The sequence below is a fragment of the Caretta caretta genome, chromosome 5 (genome assembly GCF_965140235.1).
Source record: "Caretta caretta isolate rCarCar2 chromosome 5, rCarCar1.hap1, whole genome shotgun sequence".
Taxonomy (NCBI): Eukaryota; Metazoa; Chordata; order Testudines; family Cheloniidae; genus Caretta; species Caretta caretta.
The window spans coordinates 76,503,548-76,527,535 of NC_134210.1; the positions used below are offsets into that span (position 1 = coordinate 76,503,548).

Genomic DNA, 23,988 nt, shown 5'->3' on the forward strand with positions numbered 1-23,988 from the left:
TGCACTGGTGAGACCTCATCTGGAATACTGTGATTTGGTCTGAGAATGAAGGCTGTACAGGTACAGCCCAATACATTGGAATACAAACTTCTCTGAATTTTACTACTTCTATTCAAGGCAACACAGTGTACATACAGGCTTTCTACAGGATTCTGAAGATGTTAACATCTTTTACTATGTAGTTCTTTTCTATGGAAGATACATTATGAACAATACAGTTTGTAAATTCACCAGTGCACTTTTTAACTGTAAAAGCTACTTCCTTTCCGTAAGAATTTCACTTGCTTTCTTTTCTAGAAAATAATGTATAGATTAAATCCTCCTTTTTTTCCTTTGGAAACCAAATTAAAATGACTTCTTCTCCACACAGTTAAATCTAAGGCCCTTTCGAAGAGGAAGGAGAAGGTCACTTGCCCTCATAGCACATACGGGATATTCCCCACATCAGCAAGATCCTCATGAAGTTCATAGGAACACTCCTTTACATGCAAATGCACTCTGTCACTTTCATATTGCTGCCAGCATCAACCCAACCACAGGTAATCATGAGCAGTTCAGATTTATGATACAAGAACGCAATACAGACTTTTCTCTGTGTGGTGTGTGTTGCCTGTGTAACCTTAATTTGTCTCCCTGTATTTATACATTCTGATGGACTTTATTTACCTGAGCACAGGACTTCGACCTCATTCAGTGCACAGGATGAATGGTGCTGACTTAAAAAGCAACTCTTCTTCAATATTCTGTTTTTCTGCTCATGGTTTAATATGTGACCTTATGTGTATTCATTGCACACTATTTAAATCCTGCTCTGAAGACAGAATTACCAATTCCTCATGGCTTTCTTTGGTGCTCATTGCCATACTATTGGAGTGATTCACAACAACACTGTGAGATGAGGGTGTGGAACTGACAGAGATTAAGGTCAAAAGTATCCATTCATTTTAGGTGCTCAATTTGAGACTCCTAGGACTTGATTTTTTCATAGTACTTATCAGTATGTGGCCTTTTATATGTTCAAAGCTCAGCTTTGATGTCAGCTGAGAGTTCTCAGCACTTTTGCAAATCAGACCCTCATGTCACCCAGAAAATGAGTAATCTACAATTAATGGCCATCCCAGAGCAGTTCCATCTAGTGTCCTGAATAATGTACGTGTCTGTGCGGGGCGGGGGTGGGGAACAATGGTATGTGATCATGTTACAGTGTTACAATGTATGTGTACAATGGGAAAAGGAGGAGAGGACACCTTAATTGTGGTGGTACTGCATTTTTGAGTGCTTAGCATTACAATTTTAATGTTCTTTTAATATGGTTTCTTGTGTGTAATATAGGGTGTGTATACTTATATAAGCATTTTTATCATGAAACCACATAAGACTTAGTAATGATGTGTAGCTGTTACATAGCCCTCTTCACTCATAGATCTTAAAGTCCTTCACCAGGGAAGGTAAGTGTAATTGTGAAGCATGCTGTGATTACAAATAAGGTAGCTAGAAATGATAGTATTTAACTGGAGAAAGGAAGGGAGGATTTGAAGGCTCATTATGAATCATTGTCTGGGTTTACCGCAAGAAGGACAGGAGACTTGTTATGGGTTTTAATCAGGCCACAACTTTATTATATAGGTGTCTGGGACTACCCAGCAGATAAAGTGTACAGTGAAGGCAAATCCATGCTTATTCAAATCAGTTCTCCGGGGCTTCCACCCCCCCCCTTTGTTTAATCCACGCTTATTCAAATCAATTTTCTGGGGCTTCCACCAGCCCCCCTTTGTTTCCATCCAGGTCTCCCAGCTGACCCATCGCTTGGACCTTGCCATCCACCAGCCTCGTAAGAGAGTTAAGGAGGGCTATGAGAACAGGGGGGTTGGCTCCCTGCCATACTAATCATAGGAGTCCCCAACCCCCTCCCCTGTTCTGTTTCTTTATCCAGTAGACATGCTGGCTTTCTTGCTGTGTGGACAGAGACTTGCCCCACCCAGGTTTTGTACCTTTCTGCACATTCTGGGTGGGGGGAGGGTGTGAGCTGTTGCTGCAAGTTGACCACCGAGCACCTTTTACAGCAGTTTCAGACCACCTTCCTCTCCACAACCCCCAACCACAAAGCAGAGCTGCCCTTCTTTGGGTAAGCCCAGACAAATTCTGCTCCCCTTTAGTTGTGGTGCAGTTATTAGTAAAGTCCTAGTGTGAACTGTTAGAAATCTCAAGAACCAGCATTACAGCTGATTCAGAATAAAAGCTAGAGTGAAAGCAGAGACAATACTCTATTCAACAGACTTTAATAATACATTTTAGCCTGGGAAGCTGGGGGAAGAAGAGGGTTCCTTTCAAAAAATATTGTAAAAATATTGAAAGTTCAGTAAATGTATACGAATGTTAAGTCAGCCTGCAAATCATGTTCTTGTTCATGTTCAGTTTAGTATGTTCCTTTCTTAAACTAATTTTAATTCTACCTTGTAACTCATCTTAATGCCAGATTCATGATCTTGAGAGCTGGCCCTCTGTGGTTAACTAACAAGGGAACCTTATTCTGGAAGAATTGACATTTCTTGTCTGCGTCTACATTTCTCTTTTCGTGATTTTATTCCCTGTGCACTCTCCTCCTTTCCCCTCATTCTTCCTATATTTCTTTGTTTTCTATTTCCTTGTTGTGACCCTGGCATAACTACCTGCTTGAGCAGTTTAAAGGCAGTACCAATTTCCATGGAGAAAAGAGCATATTTGCACTCAAAAGTGCTTTGTCTGACAGGATGTTTAATTTGTAGCTGCCTCAGCACATTGCACTGCTGTATTAAATGGGAGTATGGGAGAACTTGTGGGGGGGGGAGGGGCGGGGTTTACAGATAAGAAGAGCCTGCCGCTGCCAGGTGCGCCATGTGAGAATTCTCAGCAATGTCACAAGTGGCTGCACTCTTGCATCCTATTTTTCAGATCGTACAAAATTATAAAATATCCATCTGAAACTTGTTTGTATCATTTACTTTGTGTCCGTTGCATGTGTAATAGTGGTTCCCTAGCAGATAGTGTAAAGTATTGGGGATTGGTAAATATCTGTGAAATCCCTGCTCTACAAAACACAATATACAGTGGGCTAAAATCACCTGAGATCTGTGTTGGCTTCTGCTGGTGTAAACCATGGCATATAGGGCCTTTTGAGAGCAGAAGATCTGCCCAGGGGAGATGGTGGTAGAATCCCTCAGGGTGAAGCAGGGTTAGGCTTGCACGTGTTTGTATAACTTTTGCCTTTTTCACTGGTACGAGGAAAAACACATTACCACTACCTCTTCCTCTTTTGGAAATCACATTAACTTCTTGGCATTGCAGACATTCCTCTACTCCCTTCTATCACCTCTCTGAGTCTCAGTGAGAATGAAGAGAAAAGTGGGCCTTTTGTAGTGCACTGGCTGAACAATAAAGAACTGCATTTTACCCTGTCCATGGAAGTATTTTTGCAGCAGCTTAAAAAGAGCTTTGAGCAGCATTCTTCAGAGACCAGCACTGAAGAGCCAAATCAGTTGGATGGCAAATCAGATGAAGGTAAAATGCATATCATAGATATGTATGTTCTTTATAATGTGCTGTAATTTTGTTAAGTAAACCAAATGTTTAAATTAGTTAATACTACTTCGAGTTTTTGAGTACCTGAAGTTAAATCAGCTACGTCCTCTTAATCTTTGCACTGCTAATCTGGATGCTTTTGTGTAGGAATACAGTATTGTAATAAGTAGGCATCAGAATATAGGACTTGTGAGTTCATAGATTTATTTGGTGCAATTAAATATGGTTGTGAACCGCTTATTTTCATATTTACATTGAATCTCTAATGTTACAATGTAATTAGAGCTAATGTCCATTATCTGACACACATTATGACCTCTTCACTTGTTTTACACCAGTGGTTTTCAACCTTTTTTCATCTGTGGGCCCCAAAAATTTGTAACGGCAGTGTGGACCCCTTTGGAAATCTTAGACATAGTCTGCGGACCCCAGGTTGAAAACCACTGTTCTGTGGTGGTAACAACATTTCACAGACCCCTTAAACATATTCTGCAGACCCCAGCTTGAAAACCACTGTTCTACATACATGTTCAACAGGTTCCATTTCAAGAAAAATTAAGGACAGCAAAGTAACTTAATTTAGGAGACTGTGTATTTGTATGTTGCAAGGTTGTTTGATATAAAAAATAGTAAGTAGAATACAAATAATTATACTGTTGATACCCTCACAACTCATATGTTGTCAATTGTGAGACGCATTCTTGAGGTAAAACTAAATATGTCCCACAAGCTACAAAGCACTTGAGTTTCAACTAACCTGCATGATAGTATCATTCTGGCCTGAATCCCTGTGTAGGACTGACTGACAGCTGGGAGGAATTATTTTAAGTCCTCTGTTCAAGTTCCTCAGTCTCCTGAATTATTCCTGGAAGTAACACTATTTTATGTAATTGTCTATTTAAGAATAATGTGATTTTTCCAAGATATGAAATATTTTTTCCTTTCCAAAACTGACTGAAGTTAATTTACACATTTGAAATGAAAAGAAAAATTGCATATGATTTTGAGCTTTAATAATTATATTTAAAACTAATAAAGCAACTAGCATTAAAACTTATGTAAATTCAAATTGACAGTTTTTGTTCTGAATGTGCTACACAAGGGAACTGCAAGTAAATTGTAAAAAGTCTATTTCTGTTAAGTTTTAATAATTTGAAACTGTTAATTGCTTAGCTATCATGCTTACCAATGTAATATAAATACCTAAACTTCATAAAGAGACTTTAAGACTAATGTATTTAGATGAGAAATACATATTATAGTAGGAAGGTGTTGTAAAATAGCTTGACGTACATAATATAACTTCCTACACTTTTCTCAGTCAAATATAGGAATATATTCAATTATGTAGCATTAACTTGGTTTAGAGATTAAATCATTACCCTTTCAATTTGCTTAAATCCATGTTTGTATGAATGGTTTACAAGAGGCTTAAAAGGAAGTTTTGAATAACCAAGCAATGTTGCCTATAAGATTTTAATTTCCAAATGTAGCTTTCATTCATGGGTTTCTTTACTTTATATGTGTGTCCTTCTGCCAGAAGCTGATGATAGTGGAGAAGATCAAAAAGGAAATCAAGAGAAGAAAGAGCTGGGTAGTGAGAAAACTGTTCCAAAATCTGGCTTTGTTCCTGTATCTTCTGCTGCTATTGATCATGAGATTGAAATACTGTTGTCTGAGTGGAGCAAAAATGCGGACATGCTGTTCAGTATTCATCCCATGGATGGTTCATTGCTGGTATGGCATGTGGACTGGTTAGATGAATATCAGCCTGGTATGTTTCGCCAGGTGCAGGTATTATGGCTTTTTTGGATTCAAATATATATTTATTATTCAATGAGGAGTACATTAATATCCTCCTTATTTGTTCTAATACATATTATTTTCCCCCTTTAATTCTAGGTATCTTTTGTTTCAAGAATTCCAGTAGCATTTCCAACAGGTGATGCAAATTCTCTTTGCAGAAGTATAGTGATGTATGCCTGCACCAAGAATGTTGACCTCGCTATTCAGCAAGGCAAACAGAAGCCCCTTGGCCTTACACGTTCCTCATCTATGCTTATCTCTTCTGCCCACAGTAAATCAACTAACAGTTTAAAATTAAGTATCTTCACCCCCAATGTTATGATGATTTCAAAACATGCAGATGGGTCTTTAAACCAATGGCTAGTTAGTTTTTCAGAGGAATCTGCTTTTTCTACTGTGCTCAGTATTTCACATAAATCTCGATATTGTGGTCACCGTTTTCATCTTAATGACTTGGCTTGTCATTCAGTGTTACCCTTGCTGCTGACAACTTCTCATCATAATGCTTTAAGATCACCGGATGTTGACAGCACAAAACAGACAAATGATACTTCAAATTCTGGACAGTCGCCTTTGAGATCTCAGAACAGAGGCACTACAAGTGTAACATCCCAGGATCCCAATGCAGTTTATAGTGAGCTTATTCTTTGGCGAGTTGATCCAGTTGGTCCATTATCCTTTTCTGGAGGAGTTTCTGAACTTGCACGAATTAATTCTCTCCATATTTCAGCTTTTTCTAATGTGGCATGGCTGCCTACACTTATACCCAGTTACTGTCTCGGTAAGTTTTCTGAGTTAATTAGAATATTTAAAATCTTCAGTTGTTAAAACAACTAGAATAGAAAAAAAATGATGCTAGTGGTATGGAGAATCTAAATATGTTGAATGATGGAACTTTTAAATTATCTCTGGTTGGTTTCCAAAGTGTGGATTTTCTGAAAGATAACCCAGACTAAAATTTCAGAAAAAATTCCCTTTAATTTTGGTAAGCTTATAAAAAGCCACTGGATATTTTCTGCCCTCTTATTTATATGGCACTAGAGATCTTTTACAAGCTAAAGAGAAGGTCACTGCCCTTTGTTTTAAAACCTTAGATCTAAACGTTTTTTTTTAAAAATGCATAAATGTTAATGTTAGTGGGTAGGGGTTGAAAAATATTAATACAGACAAGGAGAGTACTACTCTCGAGGGTAGTGTCTCCTTCAATGAGCAGATTGGAGTTTAGTTCCTTTTGGTGAAGTTCAGTATTAAATCTTCATATTTCTTGCATATGAACACGTTTATTAATAAATATCTAAATACAAATTAGATCAATGAGAAACAAGTTCTGCTTTCTTCTGTTTTAACTCTTTAATAATAAATTCTTGTGATTTGCTTCTTGCCAAAAATAGGGAAGGAGCTAGTATGTATTCAGTGAAATATTGAACTGATTGTTCATAAATACTTTTCAGGTGCATACTGCAATTCTCCAAGTGCTTGCTTTGTGGCAAGTGATGGACAGTATCTGAGATTATATCAGGCTATAATAGATGCTAAAAAGCTTTTGTGTGAGCTATCCAATCCTGAAATTTCTGTAAGTATAAACTTAACTTTTCTTAAACATATAAATTACATCATCATTATAACTCATAAATTGGTTTGTCAGACTTGGTAATTGAAGAACACTAAGAACTCTGCAAAACTGTTATAAAGTCAATCTGCAGATATAATAGAATCTTACAGCATTGCAGCCATACTCCCTTGTGATGTCGGATCTCCAAAGCTCAGCATTGTTGAGCCAAGTCACTACTACTTGCCTGGAAAATCTCCAAGAAACACCTAATGCTGTAAGAAGTAGTTTTGATGATTCAATAAGTGGAACTTCCCTGTGAGTCAGTACTGAACTGCTTTCAGAGTAACAGCCGTGTTAGTCTGTATTCGCAAAAAGAAAAGGAGTACTTGTGGCACCTTAGAGACTAACCAATTTATTTGAGCATGAGCTTTCGTGAGCTACAGCTCACTTCATCGGATGCATACCGTGGAAACTGCAGAAGACATTATATACACACAGAGACCATGGAACAATACCTCCTCCCACCCCACTGTCCTGCTGGTAATAGCTTATCTAAAGTGATCATCAAGTTGGGCCATATCCAGCACAAATCCAGGTTTTCTCACCCTCCGCCCCGCCACACAAACTCACTCTCCTGCTGGTAATAGCCCATCAGTGGGATGGGAGGAGGTATTGTTTCATGGTCTCTGTGTGTATATAATGTCTTCTGCAGTTTCCACGGTATGCATCCGATGAAGTGAACTGTAGTTCACGAAAGCTCATGCTCAAATAAATTGGTTAGTCTCTAAGGTGCCACAAGTACTCCTTTTCTTTTTGCAAGTACTGAACTGCTGTGTCAGCCTAGTGCAAGGAGGTATCTTTCATGAGAAGCCTTTAAAGATTCTGTGGCACTTCAGCGTTAACATTCTTCCTATTGTGTCCTCACAAAAGTACTTTACTTAAATTCCCATAACATTGTAAATTAGATATAATCATGTGTACTATTGCTACGGAATTAACAAAACAAAATGCCTAGCAGTGAAAGAGATTTCTGTAAAAGTTCAGAGTCTCTGGAGACTTCCATAGAATGTAAACAAATCTCTTTGGCTTTAATAAATCTCACTTTGTTAAACTGAACTTCTTTCAACCCTGACTTTGAGTAAGTGAACCACAAAAAATAAAAACACTATGCCAAAATGAAAATATCAAACATCAGGTATCAGAGTAGCAGCCGTGTTAGTCTGTATCCGCAAAAAGAAAAGGAGTATCTCGGGCACTTTAGAGACTAACCAATTTATTTGAGCATAAGCTTTCGTGAGCTACAGCTCACTTCATCGGATGCATGCAGTGGATATTTTAATCAACTTTTGGAGTTGAACTTAAAAAAAAAATCCTTCAATATTGCTTGTATTACTGTATTTTTACAGAAATATGTTGGTGAAGTTTTTAACATCATAAGTCAACAGTCTACTGCAAGGCCAGGATGCATTGTAGAGTTGGATGCTATTACAGAGCTTGTAAGTAAGATATTTTTTCTGCAAACATTTTATGGTGGAGAAGAACATTCATTTACTTAATTTAAAAAGGTATTAAAATTGAGCATTACATCTGTAACTTTCCATGTTCAGTGATGATGAAACCAATACTGTTTTGAGATGTACAAACTACCCCCAACTACCTGACCTTTGCCCATATGCAGAGAGAATTATAGGTATCGCAGATACATTTTGTTCATTATTTTGGTTGGTCCTGTCAATTTTTTAATGATATTAGCTTAGACATAAGAGATTCCATGTCTCTCTTCATTTATTTACTGTTTGTCTTTTAATTTAGCATGGCAGAAAAACACAGTTACTTCATGTTTTTCAAGAAGACTTCATTTTGAATAACGATGAGGAGAAAATACCTGAAAAGAACAACTCTTTAGCAGACTTTGGTAAAGCAGTATTAACTGTTTAATTCAGTAACATGATGTGAAGAATGTATCAAAGGGGGGTATTGATTTGTTTGGAGATAATGACTTTCTGCACTTCACTTATATTGCACTTCAGAAAATATATATATATCCAAGATCTGCTTAATTTTATTGGAATACAAGTTCAAATGTATGGAACAAAATGACAAATGGAACACAAACTACTTTCCTTTTCCTTGAGGAAATGGACTAAGGGTCGAAGGCAAGGAAGCATTTTACCAAGAGGTACCTGTTAGGGGGCTTATTCCTTCACCCACTTACTTCCCTGGTCCTTCTCGCATGAACAGAGAGCAACAATACCTGAAGTCCAAAGGTGCAAACAATTCCATGTTTATTGGGGTGAACTTCCAGCAAGCATGATTCCAGTTTCCTTCCTTAGTATCCTTCTTCCCAGCTCTGAAACCACAGAGCCTTACACCTGTGTCCCTGTTCCGATTCCTGCTCTTAGCAAAACATGATTCCAATTTCCCCACCCCCATTCCCTGTTCCCATCTCCCCCACCCACACACCCACCCCCTCATCCTCCTGATTGACTGCAGACTATATAGTGAAACTTGAGTTCTGCTTAGCTATACCTTAACCAATCATTTTCCTGAAATTTAACTAACCAATCCTAACATGATTATGTAACCAACTATATCCCACCACCTTAATTAGTTTACACCCAGCAAAATTAATTATACAGCAGACAGGAACAATCACAGAACCAGACAGAGATTATACAGACAAACAATAGCAAAGTGGGAACTATAATGACAAAACAATACAGAAGTGAGGATTTCACATCCCAGCTATTGATAAGTGAGTTCTTGCCAGACAGGATGCTATCCAACTAAGTTTCCTTTTATATTTTCTAGGCGCTTCTCTTTCTCTGGAGGTGACAGGCATTATCAGGACAAGATTGTATTCCTAACAGCTCAATAGCACCTTATTTCAATGTGACTAGTTTGGAATGTGAGGATGTGACTGTTCGCTTCCCAGCTTATGGCTGCCTCTGCTACTTAGCCAAAGATCTTAGCCTAAGCACAGGGTCTCAAACTGTCACAGTAAGAGAAGGCCCTTACACCGGCAGACAGTGATTTTGATGCATTCTTTTGTACCGCTATAACTAGCCAAGTGATAAGAATACACCTAAATTCTTAGCGTATAGGCCTTTACAGACAGGCCTGAATATCTATATCCTAACAGTACCCTTTGTATATGGTAGGAAATACTGTATAACACTGATGGCTTTTAGTACAGAGGGAGGCACTTGTTGAAAACATTAGTCTTTTGTACAGTAGGCCCTCTTGCAGGATCTGGGAGATGCAGGATGTGTAGCTTCCCATACTATTTTGTGATATTATGAAAGGCAAATAGATAGCTGAGTCCCATGTTTAATGTTAAGGTAGGGGAATGGTGCCAGAGGACACTAGGAAGTGGAGTGGCTGTAAGTCTTTCCAACTCTCCTTTCTGATGAGCAATCATTCTTACCACCAGCTAAGCCCTTCCTTTGGACACAGGGTTCTAAAAAAAGTCTGACAGCTTCCCTTTTAAACTTGTAACTAAAATATATGCATAAAATATATAAAGGAATTAAATACCGCTCCACTGGATGCCTACAGAACTACAAGACGAAAAGGGCTAAGGTGTAAGATATGGTATGTCTGCAGACTGCTAGCTTTAGTAACAGCATAAGTAAATTGTAAACTAGATGTAAATAATTTGTATAAAATTTAATCTACCATTCTTTTCTAGTGCCTCAGAAGTCAGTGACTGTTCCTACATTTAACACTTCTTTATCCATAATACTTGATTAAAAATTGAGCATACAGTTGTATAGTTCACAATGCTTTCAACCTGAAAAATGAAAATATATGCTGCTCATTAGTACTTTGTATACTACAGTATATAATAAAAGCTGTTGCATACATTTAATATTTTAAACATAGCTGGTGGTGTTCTTCCCTTGAATGATTTGTTTGTATCAGTGATAGTACTTTCATTTAACCTTTCAATAACAGGATCAGAGAGGGAGCAAAAAACCCACAACCAAATAAACAGAAGGAACATTTTCTGTATAAGATGCTGACTACTTGGAATCTTTATACTCTTTTAATTGTAAAGACACTAGTGCTATAGTTATATAGTGGGGTAGGGGAAAAAGTTAGTTGCTAACTATTGCTATACTAGATGTTGAACTAAAAACTTTGTTACTTCAAATTTCAACAGAAAACCTGCAAAATGGATTCTCTGAAAAATTTTACTTAATAGTAATTGAATACTCTCAAAACCGCTCATTGTTACACATGTGGAACTTACACTTGAAGTCCGTTCCAGTCTCAGTAGGTAAGTCCTTTTGTTACGATGTGAAAATATTGTTAAACATCAGTTATTTGTAACTGTCTGATATTCCTCCTATTTTTAGAACTGTTTTTTCTGTTCGGATATTTAAGAAGCTACTGTCTAAAAAGCAATCAGCAATTGCTACTCTAAAGGCTACTTTTGGGTTTCCATCACAACTTATTCTTTCTCGCTCAAAGGTCTCACATTTTCTTTTTATACTTAGTCTTAGCCCAAACTGTGTTTATTTTTGTTAGTTGAGAAAAATCCATCCAGCTGTTTTAAGTTGTTAGTGGTGAGGATTCAGACTACTTTTGCTCCTTAGTTCAGAAATGGTAGAACAAAATTTATTCATGATTTCTACGTATTTAGTTCTAAATCATGAATGGCAGACTGCATTAACGCTGAAGGTTTAAAAATAAGTTTTAAGTGAATTAGAAAGCACTGCTGAGTTGCACAGTTGCCAATTTTCATGTGGTAAATAAGCACCCCGACTTTCACAGTAAGCCAGAAATCAAACTAATTCCATTTCAAAACAAGCCAATCCCTAAGAATCCCAACACTCTACGTGACTAGATTTCCCCCCCCCCCCCCCCCCCCCGGCATATAGTCTGGGATTGTGGTGGGCCCGCTGTGCACCCCTGACTCTTTCTTTTCCCACCCCCTTGCCCCTGCTTCCTGGGAGCCAATCAAAAAATAAATAAATAAATAAAAGAAGCAACAAGCTACAAGCCAAAAACTAGCCAATAAGCAACCCACAAGCTAGTTAAGCCAAAAACAAGCCCAATTTCTGTGGGTTTTTTTTTTTTTTTTTTTCCCCTCTGCGGATTTGGCATGTCTGGCTGGGTGTCTGTTCACACTTAAAAATTAGCAAAGCCTAAAAGCAGGTTTTCTGCCTCCTGTGACCGCTGTTATTAAACTAGGATAACTGTGAATAGAAAAGGAGTACTTGTGGCACTTTAGAGACTAACCAATTTATTTGAGCATAAGCTTTCGTGAGCTACAGCTCACTTCATCGGATGCATACTGTGGAAAGTATAGAAGATCTTTTTATACACACAAAGCATGAAAAAATGGGTGTTTACCACTACAAAAGGTTTTCTCTCCTCCCCACCCCACTCTCCTGCTGGTAATAGCTTATCTCAAGTGATCACTCTCCTTACAATGTGTATGATAATCAAGTTGGGCCATTTCCAGCACAAATCCAGGTTATCATACACATTGTAAGGAGAGTGATCATTTGAGATAAGCTATTACCAGCAGGAGAGTGGGGTGGGGGGAGAGAGAACCTTTTGTAGTGATAAACACCCATTTTTTCATGCTTTGTGTGTATAAAAAGATCTTCTGTACTTTCCACAGTATGCATCCGATGAAGTGAGCTGTAGCTCACGAAAGCTTATGCTCAAATAAATTGGTTAGTCTCTAAGGTGCCACAAGTACTCCTTTTCTTTTTGCAGAATTTAACACCGTATTCCAAATGCGGTCTTACCCTATTACCTCTTTCAGATGCATTAGTACTTCTTTTCTCTACTGGAAATGCCTTGCCTGGTACAGGCTAGGAGCACATTTGCTTTTTTCATGTCTGCATTATGTTGGTGACTCATAATCATCCTGTGATCTACCAGTGCACCCAGATCTCTCTCCTCAGTTGCTTCCAACTGATAAGCCCCCAGATTGCAGCAGAAATTCTTACTCTTAGACCCTAAGTGCAGGGGCTTGCACTTTGTACTGTTGAATTTCGACCCATTTCCATCACTCCAGTCTTCAGGGTCATCCAAATCTCCGTGTACAATATTCTCATCTTCCTCTGTATTGATGATGCCTCCCAACTTTGTATCATGAGCATATTTAATTAGCACTCCTGCTTTTTTGTGGTAAGGTCATTAATAAAAGTATTGAATAAGATTGGTCCCAAGACTGATCTTTGAGGAACTGCACTAGTAACCTCCCTCCAGCCTGATAGTTCACTTTCAGAACAATCCATGACCTTTTCCCCTTTATCTAGTTCCTTGTCCACCTTACAAATCTTATACTAATCTCCATTTTTTCTAAGTTAACTAATAATTTCCCTCATCTAAAATTTAAAGTCAATTATTTTCTCAAAGAAGGAAATCAGGTTAGTCTGGCATGATCTACTTTTGGTAAACCCATATTGCATTACATCCCCTGTACCTCCATGAATTTAATTATTCTTTCCTTCACAATTTGTTCTAAAGCCCTGCATAATACAGATCTGTGAGCCTGATCTCAGTATCACTTTTTTCTCTTTCTTAAATATAGGTAAGACGTTAGCTATTGTCCAGTCATATGTTGTTGTCTCTGAATGCAAGGATTTTTTATAAATCTGTCTGTTGGACTAGCAATCTCATGTGCCAGTTCTTTCAATATTCTCGGGTGGAAATTATCTAGTCCTCACAGTTTGAGTGCATTAAACTTATGTTTTTCTTGCACCTCTGATGTGGCAATTTCCATTTCTGTACACTCTCATTTCCATCAGTCATTCTGCCTTTATGCGCATGTTCAATATTATCATTTTTGAAAGATGAGGCAAAGTATTCATTCGGTTTTTGGTCCATACCTAGATTATGTTAAATATCCGTTCTGTTCACACTGCATAGCAGCCTAATCTCATCCTTGCTTATTCTTTTTATTTATATAACTACCAAAATCTTTTCCTCTTATTTTTTTTAATTTTCTTGGCAAGAGTTTGTTCAGATTGACTTTTAGCAAGTCTCTCTTTATTCCTGTATTTTTTATCCTCCAAGATGTAGCTTTCTTTGCAAATCAGTTCCTTTTTCCTTTCCATATATGTTCTCTGCTTACCCCTAATAATCTCTCTGAAGTGGTTATTCATCCAGCCACGTCTTCCTACAATTCCCCCCCCCCCCCCACCCCTTACTTGAGATGCAAATTGCAGACAGTTTTTGTATGGTTGATTTGAAGAAATTCCAAGCCTGCTCCACATTTAAGTCCTTGAGCTGTTCAGTCCAGTTGACTTCTTCAACTAATTTCCTTAATTTCCTTTTGAAATAAAAAACAAGAGCTGGTGACCTGTTTTTTGGTTACCTGCCATTACATTTAAACTGAATCATGATCACTCAGTTGAAGGTTATGTTCTACAACCAGCTCTTTTATGATGTCCTCACTTCTTACCAAAACCAAGTTTAAAATTGTATCCCCCCTTGTTTCAGTGACAGCTGTGCTTTTCATAAAATGATTGTCACATGTTATAACTTTCACTTAACAATACAAACTTTTTTTTAGATGAAAAAATAGACTCAAATGTAGCTGAAGCAGTGTCACATCATGAAGAGCTATATTCTTCCTCTCCGGATCCAGAGAAGATCCAGTCTCCCTTCACGCAGAAATATCGGGCCTGTAGAGCAAACCTTCAAAGTACTAGTCGTCTGACTCTCTCTTCGGAAATGGTTTATAGTCAAGAGTTGAATTTACCGGAAGGAGTGGAAATAATAAGTGTTAAACCATCAGCAGGTCTGTAATTTTAAAAGTAGGAAAGAACTAGTACAAATCTTGTTATACTGTATTCCATGAGTTTCCAGGGTTATTAGACTTTAAAACAACAACAACAAATTTACAAATACCTTGTGAACTCAGAACGTGGAACTCAGATTTGAAAGGAACTAAAATACATCGTTCTATAAAATTTTGGTTTTTACTCCTGGGGCCCAAATGCTGCAACAGAGCTCCTGCCGAAGCGAGTCAGTGAAAAATGTTGTTCTAGACCAAGGATTTCTGTAAGTAAAAGGCTATATGCAGTCCTGAGTAGTGAAATGTGTTTTGTCTGGAAAATTGACTTTATTTTTTAATATAATGTATGTCGATAAACTTCTCCTATGAAGACTACTTAAGATATTCGGACCCTTTATTGGGAGTATGTGTTTTGAGCTAGCTAGCATATAGTACTTGGATTGCAGTGTGAAGTGCGCACACTTCATAATTGTGTGACTTCACATACATGGATTATAAAAATACAACAGCATGAAAGCTCCAGCTATGTTCAGAGATCCAGCAGCCGCAGCGTGTCTGAGCTTCTCTGGTGGCCACTGGGGAAGAGGGGTATGGATCCATGTATATACATGGACAGAGAAATCCATGTTTAATTAAAGGGCTATAAATCCATGTCATGGCTTGTCACTAGTACACAATTTATTTTGGACCCTATAATTCAAATGATCTATATTTTTGGTGTCATCAGGTTCCAACACTGATTATCCGTGTTGTCGATACTAAAATTCGCTTTTATTGCTTAAAATATCTGAAGTCACAAGTTACTGTTTATATAATGCTTCTGTTCATATTGGGGATTGAGTTTTTAAAATGTCAGAGATGTGAAATAATTTTAAACATTTAACTGGGCTTGTTTCCATAGATTCTTCCCCCCACCCCCTCCAAAGTGTCGCTGTAGAACTGTGTTCAGCTTGTTCCTTTCACCTCTTCTCTCTGAATCCTTGTAATCATTATTCTGTGTCAGTAAAATAATAGGTACTAGATACTTTGTAAGATGAACCAAAACCAAATTGTATTAGCTTTAACAAAATTGAGTGAATTTAGTTTGACACTTGTATTAAAAAAAAAAAAAAAAAAATCTTATGTATGATTACTTGTTGTTTGACCCTGATGTGAAACTTTTTCTTTTTTGTCCTGTTTCAATTTTAGGACACCTGAGTTCCTCTTCCATATATCCAGTTTGTCATGCCCCGTATCTACTGGCAACTTCTTGCTCAGATGGAAAAGTTAGGTTCTGGAGATGCAGAGTGACTCCTGAGTCAGTGGTTTCTTCTACGCCAGAATATACTGTAAATAGTAATGTTACATATATATGGGAAGAATGGCCATTACTTGTTGAGGATGGACTTCTTAGTAGTAGTGCTGTGAATGTTCCAGGCAGGCCAATAGAAGTTAGTTGTGCACATACAAATAGATTAGCTGTAGCATACAAGCAGATGACATCTAAAAATAGTCGCTGTTCTCAAGATTTCATGATGCATGTTAGTATTTTTGAATGTGAATCTACAGGAGGATCATGTTGGATTCTGGAACAGACTCTTCATTTAGATGAAATAAGCACAATGTTGGACTCTGCCATTAGTATTGACAGTAATTTAATGGCATACAATAAACAAGAAGTTTATTTATCTAACAATGAGAGAGTTTTGCCCAGCACAAAGCATTTGGTTCACTTAGACTGGATGTCTAGGGAAGATGGATCACATATCCTAACAGTAGGAATTGGATCAAAGCTTTATATGTTTGGCCAACTGGCTGGGAAAATGCATGACCAAAGCAGTAAGGAGATGTCTGCATTGCCACTGTGGGAAAATGCAAAAGTTACATCCCTTTGTAGGTTTGTACTGCTACGCTGCGTGGACTTAGTTTCTTCAGTAGAAGGATCACTTCCTTTGCCAGTTTCCTTATCTTGGGTACGTGATGGCATCCTTGTAGTTGGGATGGATTGTGAAATGCATGTTTATTCTCAGTGGCAGCCCCCTTCAAAACAAGAGTCCGTTACGACCGATTCTTACAGTGGAAGCACACCATCTATCACTAGCTTGATGAAACAAAGCCAGTCGGCTGGTTCTGGCTTGCATCCACCAAAGCGAACCTTAACCAGATCCATGACAAGTCTTGCACAGAAACTTAGTGGAAAAAGAACTGCGTTTGATCTGTCTGTGGAAATGGAAGATTCTGGTCTTTTTGAAGCAGCTCATGCATTATGTCCAACTTTACCTCAGTACCACCCTTTCCAGCTTCTAGAGCTTATGGACCTTGGTAAAGTACGTAGAGCAAAAGCCATCCTGTCTCATTTGGTTAAATGTATTGCTGGGGAAGTTGTTACTATAAATGAATCTGAACCTAATCATGATCGGCGACTTAGATCTCTTACAATTAGTGCTAGTGGAAGCACTGCAAGAGACCCCAAGACATTCAACAAAACTGAGAATACAGACTATACAGAAATAGACTCTGTTCCACCACTTCCTTTGTACGCGTTGCTTGCTGCAGACGATGACTGCTCACATTTTTGTTTAGAGAAATCCAACAATCAAAATAACGTAAATAAACAAAATGGTTTACCAGATGAAAATTATGAAGATCTTTTTCAAAACTCCAGCCTAAATACAGATGATCTTACTGTGTTTGAAGCAGATGAAGATAATACAAAGCCGAAGGTTATTGACCTTTCTCAGTACAGCCCAACTTACTTTGGACCAGAGCATGCCCAAGTTCTTTCTCGTCACTTGCTGCATTCTAGCTTACCAGGTCTCACCAGGATGGAGCAAATGTCATTGATGGCTTTGGCAGATACAATTGCCACTACCAGTACTGATATTGGAGAAAGCAGGGACAGAAACCAGGGTAAGCTATATATTTTAAGTAATAGGCAATACCCTTGTAATTCACAAGCCTTTTTGTAAGGATTTTTATTGTCTTTCATATTTCTTTCCAGATAAGTGTATTAAATATTCAGTTGTACTAGTATGATGTACTATCAAACAAGATTTTACCATCTGCTGTTTAGGTAAACAGTCCTTTTTTAAAAAAACATTGCAAAGTTCTTAACTTAATTTCTGTAATAAAAAGTGTTATGAAGTTTGGAAGTATTTTCATTTATTTGTCATTGTTGACTGATGATATCATGAATCATGTGTGCTCACTGTGAGGGGCCCAAGGCTCAGACTTGCTTTGCCCTTGGTCAGAAATAGTCCAAACATGACCTTCCAGGCATGCTGGGAGAAGGGGGAACAATTAATAGGCTTTTTGGGAAGGTTTGAGGGTATGTTCTTGGGGCATTAAAGTTCTTTTGCAGCTTTGATGTAATGACTAGCTGAATTAATTCATTATTTGTATTGGTGTTTTTTGTGGGTTAGGTGGGGGTGATTTGGGGGCTGGTTCACTGTTGGGTGGCTATAGTTAGATTATAAATCCAGTTGTTAGGATCCAAAGAGATTTTTGTGTGTTTCTTTAGATTTAAAGAATAGAAACCAATCAGAAGTGTTTCTTCCTGAGAAATTAACTCTCACCGTCATACGAATGCACTTTCCTTTATCAACCAAGCTTTTTCCCTCTATCCAACATAATAGTTGTATAATACTTTGATACAATAAGTAGCATATTGTTTTTAGTTACTGATTGGAAAAAATAGGGAAAGTATGATTTTTTTTCTTAGAGTTCTAGATTACTCTGCAAAGCATAACTTGCTCAGGGCATGCTTCCTTTTTTGCCACGAGTCCACCCTGAGTTTGCCTATTTTTCTTTGTCACTAGAATCTTAGTTTGGGGGTTAAGAGTTGAATAAATCACTGAATTCATGAGCTCTTTTTTTTTTTTTTTAATGTGATGTCATAGATAATGGTCTAGTAAAGGGAAATCAAAGCTATTTATAGTCATTTTCCATTTTTTCAGTTTCTTTCCTATGTATTTTCTTTCAGTGAAAATATGACTGGTTTTTATTTATAGGTGGAGAAACTCTCGATGAATGTGGCTTAAAATTCCTTCTGGCTGTTCAGCTGCACACATTTCTGACAACCTCACTTCCTCCTGTCCATCGAGCCCAGCTACTTCACCAAGGTAACTCTACAGATTGTTTTTGGGGTTTTTTTAGGATAGTGTTCATGTGATATAACTATTTAAATGATTGCTGTCTATTAGATATATGCATGCAGACTTGAAATACATTCAGAACTGTAGTATGAGAATTGCAGTAAGTCCTAACAGCTCATTTGCCTTGCAAGCCCTGTGCATGCTCATGCTGAAGAGTAACATAGGTGTGTGTTAACATGTTGTGTGCATGCTTCTTGGTTAATCTCTTTGGGTTAAAGATATCCTTTTATTAATTTCTGTTGTTATAAAATACTGGAAAGAGCTTTGTTTAGAAATGAGCAATATGACAAGACATTATTTGAACATCGTATAGAACAGTTCATTTTAGTGCTTATTTTATTTTAGGATGAGAGACTCACAACATAGGGTAACAGTTTTCAGAAAACATTTTAGTGACTTAGGAGCTGAAGTGCCTAAGTCACTTTTGAAAATGGGATTTAGGCTTTTTAAGTCACTTTTGCTGCTTCTGGAAATTTTTACCAATTATCAAGTTAGATTATTTCCATGCTTCCAGCAATCTTCTGCTGAGGAGCAGTGCTGCTAGAATAAATCACCAAACTTGAACTTTTTAAATTGGTGATTATAGCAATCGTTTTCAGCAACTACTTTCAGTTCTATGATATTCTTTACATATGTTTAATTGCAGTTTCTCTTGGATAAAATTAATATATAGCTTTCACATTTTCAGTATTTCTATGGTGTTTAATTTGTTACATCAAGATAAAAAAGGACAAACTGTAGTAGTACTTTCATATACATTGTAGCATCTAACACTATTACGGTCTGAACAGTAACGTACAGTATAAAATGCACTTCAAAAAATCAAATAGCTATTTTTACAGAATTGACTTAATAAGATATTTATAGTATTTATCTAACTCAGGATTGTCATTGGTGCCACCTACTTGAAAATTGCCACTTTGCAAGGCCATTGGGTGCTGAACTTCTTTAAAACAAAGACCAATGTTTGGCTTTGTACTTAAAGTAAAATATTCCTATCAGCGTTAGAGGCAAGACATATTTGCTAAGGACTTGCCAAATGCAATTACTCTATTTTTTTTTTTTTAAATGTCTTCAACAGCCTTGGTTTAGGTTCTACCTCTTGATGAGCTCTGTAAAACCAAGATTGACCGTAATTTCTGTTTTTCAGTTTCAGTAATGTTTGGGTTAGTGAGTTATTCATGTGTAAACTTGCTAGTTGAGCACAGCTCAAAGCTGAATACAGATATGGCTGATCCAGTAGTTTAACCTGCTGAAGGTTACCTGTAACTTAAAAATAACAATACTGATTTTTTCTAAATGTTTGTAGGTCCTGATGATACTGAAAGAAAATAAGGAAAATCAGAAGTAAACTTACACAGTAGATTATTCTGAATGTTGAAATGCAGCAAGGTAGTTTTAGAAAGTGCATGCTAAACTGACTGTACAGACACAGAATATGATCATAACTCTGAATTCAAACTCACTTTGTTCAAACCATACCAGAACATAAGACTTAAAGGAGTACTATGTCCGTGGTTCTCAACCAGGGGTCTGGGGCCCCCTGGGGGGCTGCAAGCAGGTTTCAGGGCATTTGCCAAGCAGGACCAGTGTTAGACTTGCTGGGGCCTACGGCAGAAACTGAAGTCCCACTGCATGGGGCTGAAGTCTGGAGCCCTGAGTAACTTAACTTCACTGTAAGCCCTGTGGCATGGGGTCCTGGGCAATTGCCCTGTTTGCTGCCCCTTAACACCGGCCTTGACTTTTATATGCAGAAAACCAGTTATTGTGGCACAGGTGGGCCATGGAGTTTTTTAGCATGTTTGGGGGGCCTCAGAAAGAAAAAGGTTAAGAGCCTCTGTACTCTGTCATACTAAATTTCACTGATGGGTCTGTTTGGTGTAGTTCTGTCTTAAAATAAAAAGGACGAGTGTATTTCATGAAAGTGAAAGGGTATTTAGACATTTCCTCAAGTGAAATGCTTTAATGATGGAAGTATTTGCTTGATACTGCATAAAACTTCTTAAAAACCAACTATGAACATATTGTAGCTACAGCCCTTTTTATCTATAAAAATGCTCCGTTAGGAAAGAATTTTCCATGTTTCCGTTTTGCTTTGGGTAAATACTTGGTGCCAAAAGATTTCAGAAGCTTGTTTCCTGAAAGCCGTTTCCAAGTTTGGCTTATATTTGAAGTTGATGAAGTGCTGAGAAGCTGACTTTTTCAGGAGAAATAAAAGCATAAATGTTTACAATTTAGACATTAAAACTTGGCATGATTTAAAAAAAAAAAGAGTAAAGGGGGGGAACTTTTCACTGAACATGTCAATATTGTTAATTTTCCTTGGAATTTAGCATTTAATCAAAATTAAGCTAAACTTTCTGAAATTTTTGGTAAATTTCACTTAATTAAATATGCAAAATTTCACATAGGTATGACATTGCCACAAGCTATCTTTAAGGGCATTTCTCTGCAGATATTTATGTTTAGTAGTTATTTATATTTTGGTCATTGCATCTATTGTCCGTGAACTAGAAATGGCCAGTTTATAAGTGAATAATAAACAGGTTGTCCATTTGTAAGACAGTAATGAACTTTCACATATGTGTAACCTAGGAATGCAAGTCCTGCAGTTGTTTTAATGCCTACCAATGGTCTTGTACTTTCACAGTTAAAAATCAAAGACAAAACCTTCTGAACTTGCAGTTTGTTTTTCAGGTTTTGTTGTAACTGAATGAGCACTTTTTTCCTTTGTGGATTATTGTATAGGCTTGTCTACTCGTCACTTTGCCTGGGCATTTCATTCGGTAGCAGAAGAAGAACTACTGAACATGCTCCCTGCTGTGCAGAAAGGGGATCTTACCTGGTCAGAACTCAGAGCTATGGGTGTAGGATGGTGGGTTCGGAATATCCATAGTTTGCGCAGATGCATAGAAAAGGTAAATATAGTTGACTGAAAACAAATTAGCTTACAGCACGTTACCAGTTATTCATATATCCTAGAATAATTATGCTACCCAGTTTCCTTATATGAAAATGGTTGGAGTACACTAGCGTCCTGTTAACTCTTGTTCAGTTACAGGGATGCTATGATTAGAGGACCTAAGGGTCAAGAATTTAACAGCAGTGGAATGGAGAAGAATTTTGTGCTTCCTGAAGGACGTGAATTTTTTTACCATAGAGAGAGCATGCGGGAATTGCCTTCGTTTCTTGTCACTTGACTGATTTTAAGTGTTGACTTTCACTGCATTTTGTGAAGGAGGTAGTTCAAGTTCTAAACTTGACAAGAAGTTATGGGCTTAATCTGCAGCAAGGGAGATTTAGGTTAGATATTAGAAAAACTTTCTCGCTCTAAGAGCAGTTAATCTCTCCAATAGGCTTTCAAGGGAGGTAGTGGAATCCCTGTCTTTGGAGGTTTTTAAGAACAGGTTGGGGCAAACACTTGTTAAAGATGTCTCTGTTTACTTGATCCTGTCTTCGTGCTGAGGGTTGGACTTGATGACTTCTCAAGGTCTCTTCCAGCACTACATTCTATGATTCTGTGACTTTTAGGCTCATCTTCATCTTGTAGAAATATTTTGTTTTAATTAATTCTGCACTGTGAGGGAGTATAAATGTCCTGTTAAACTGTGCAAAGTCTTATTATTGAACGTTCAGTATTTGGAGTTAACCAGTCAAGTAATTTTTAGCACAAGAGCCTTGCTTGACTTTGGCACACACAGTAACTGTTAGGAGATGGAGCACAGTATGGAAGTGATTTCTCATTGTGGCAAATCCAGCACACAAAAAAAAGGCACTGTTAAGTTACATGTTCTCATGGCAGATAGAAAGTATTAATGAGTTATGAATGCTCAACTTACACATTATTTATTATTTTAATAAATGGAGTGTAAATAAATCTACTTTTATGTTCAGTTATTTAGGAAACATGTTTTTTCTTTCACTTGCATGCCTGTGCATAATTATATTCTTGGTTTTTTTGTGAGTTTAACATTGATAGATAGATAGTATGTTCAGGGCACCAAAGTGGTGCAGATACTTTTCTACAGTCTCTGCTTCCTCAGGACTGCAGGTGAAAAATACTAATGAGATGAGAAAGTAAGTCTGCTATCAGTGGGAAGCGCTGCAGGACACTGGAAGCTAGGGGCAGCACAGATTTGATGGAACTGTCTAAGAGGAAAATTGGTTTAGACCCTAGTATCACATTTCCTAACATTCTGTGCCCATAATTTTCATAATGGCTCCCATACCTTACAAGCTTTGTGTCAGTGAATGGTAAATATTGACACTTAGGTCTAAGACTACTGTGCTTATTTAACATTCTGTTTACATGAATAGTAGTGTTTCACACCGGTTTCAGGCTGTCTGCAGATTGAGGCAGGCAGCAGTGCATCAGTTTATATTTGGTTCACCATATGGACAGATATGAGGCCAGATCCTCAGTTTGTATAGAAGGGCATAGCTTCGTTGAAGCCAGTGAAGCTATGGAGATTCGCACCAAATGAGGGTCTGGTCCTTGATTATTGCTTTAGTGAAAGCTTAAATTATGTGTCACAAGTTGTAGTCATCTAGGAGAATGACTGGCTTTTGTTGCACTATAATCCAGCTCACCTTGACCTGACTGATTTGCTTCAGCACACACTTGAACCCTTTCTATTGCCCTCAAATTTTAGTAAGTTAAACCATTTCCCTCAGAAGCCAATTGAAATTATTTTCATTTAATAGAAAAACTGGTAATTACAACTTTGCATGCATGTCCCCTCCCATCTTTGAATGACGCTATCTACTGACTCAGTTTAGCCTGCTTGATATAGGACGATCTGGTAACAACCAATATTGAGGAGATTCCATTAAAATCTATGAAGACCAAACATTATAGTAACAAGGGAAGTTTAGGAGATGCAAACCTCTACTATACAACATGAGCCAAACTTTGAGAGCTTTTAAAATGGACCTTCACAAATCTGCATTTGTACAAGCATATTTTGTGGGACTTCTTTGACAGGTGTATTGGAAATTTGGCCCACTATGATTTACTTGTCCTCGGGGTGGACAAAAATTGGTGATTTTTAAAAAAGGGGGTTTTATTTAAATTGGCTTTTTTAAATTTAAATTAAATGCAGGTTTACTTTAAAAAAAAAATTTACATTTAAATTAGAAATTGACAAGCTGTTAAGACCTGAACTTCCCTTTTA

General features: G+C 37.5%; 1 protein-coding gene across 3 annotated transcripts in view; it reads left to right on the top strand.

The window, feature by feature from the left end:
- DMXL1 (Dmx like 1) overlaps positions 1–23,988 on the top strand; it is a 143,557-nt gene that overhangs the window by 48,907 nt on the left and 70,662 nt on the right. For all 3 annotated transcript variants that reach the window (XM_048850824.2, XM_048850819.2, XM_048850822.2), the window contains 12 exons: positions 371–539; positions 3,325–3,537; positions 5,099–5,352; positions 5,461–6,145; positions 6,816–6,937; positions 8,323–8,412; positions 8,729–8,831; positions 11,082–11,198; positions 14,457–14,684; positions 15,870–17,570; positions 18,671–18,781; positions 21,563–21,732. In XM_048850824.2, the coding sequence (XP_048706781.2) occupies positions 371–539; positions 3,325–3,537; positions 5,099–5,352; positions 5,461–6,145; positions 6,816–6,937; positions 8,323–8,412; positions 8,729–8,831; positions 11,082–11,198; positions 14,457–14,684; positions 15,870–17,570; positions 18,671–18,781; positions 21,563–21,732 (3,963 nt within the window). The remainder of the gene's footprint in view (positions 1–370; positions 540–3,324; positions 3,538–5,098; positions 5,353–5,460; positions 6,146–6,815; positions 6,938–8,322; positions 8,413–8,728; positions 8,832–11,081; positions 11,199–14,456; positions 14,685–15,869; positions 17,571–18,670; positions 18,782–21,562; positions 21,733–23,988) is intronic.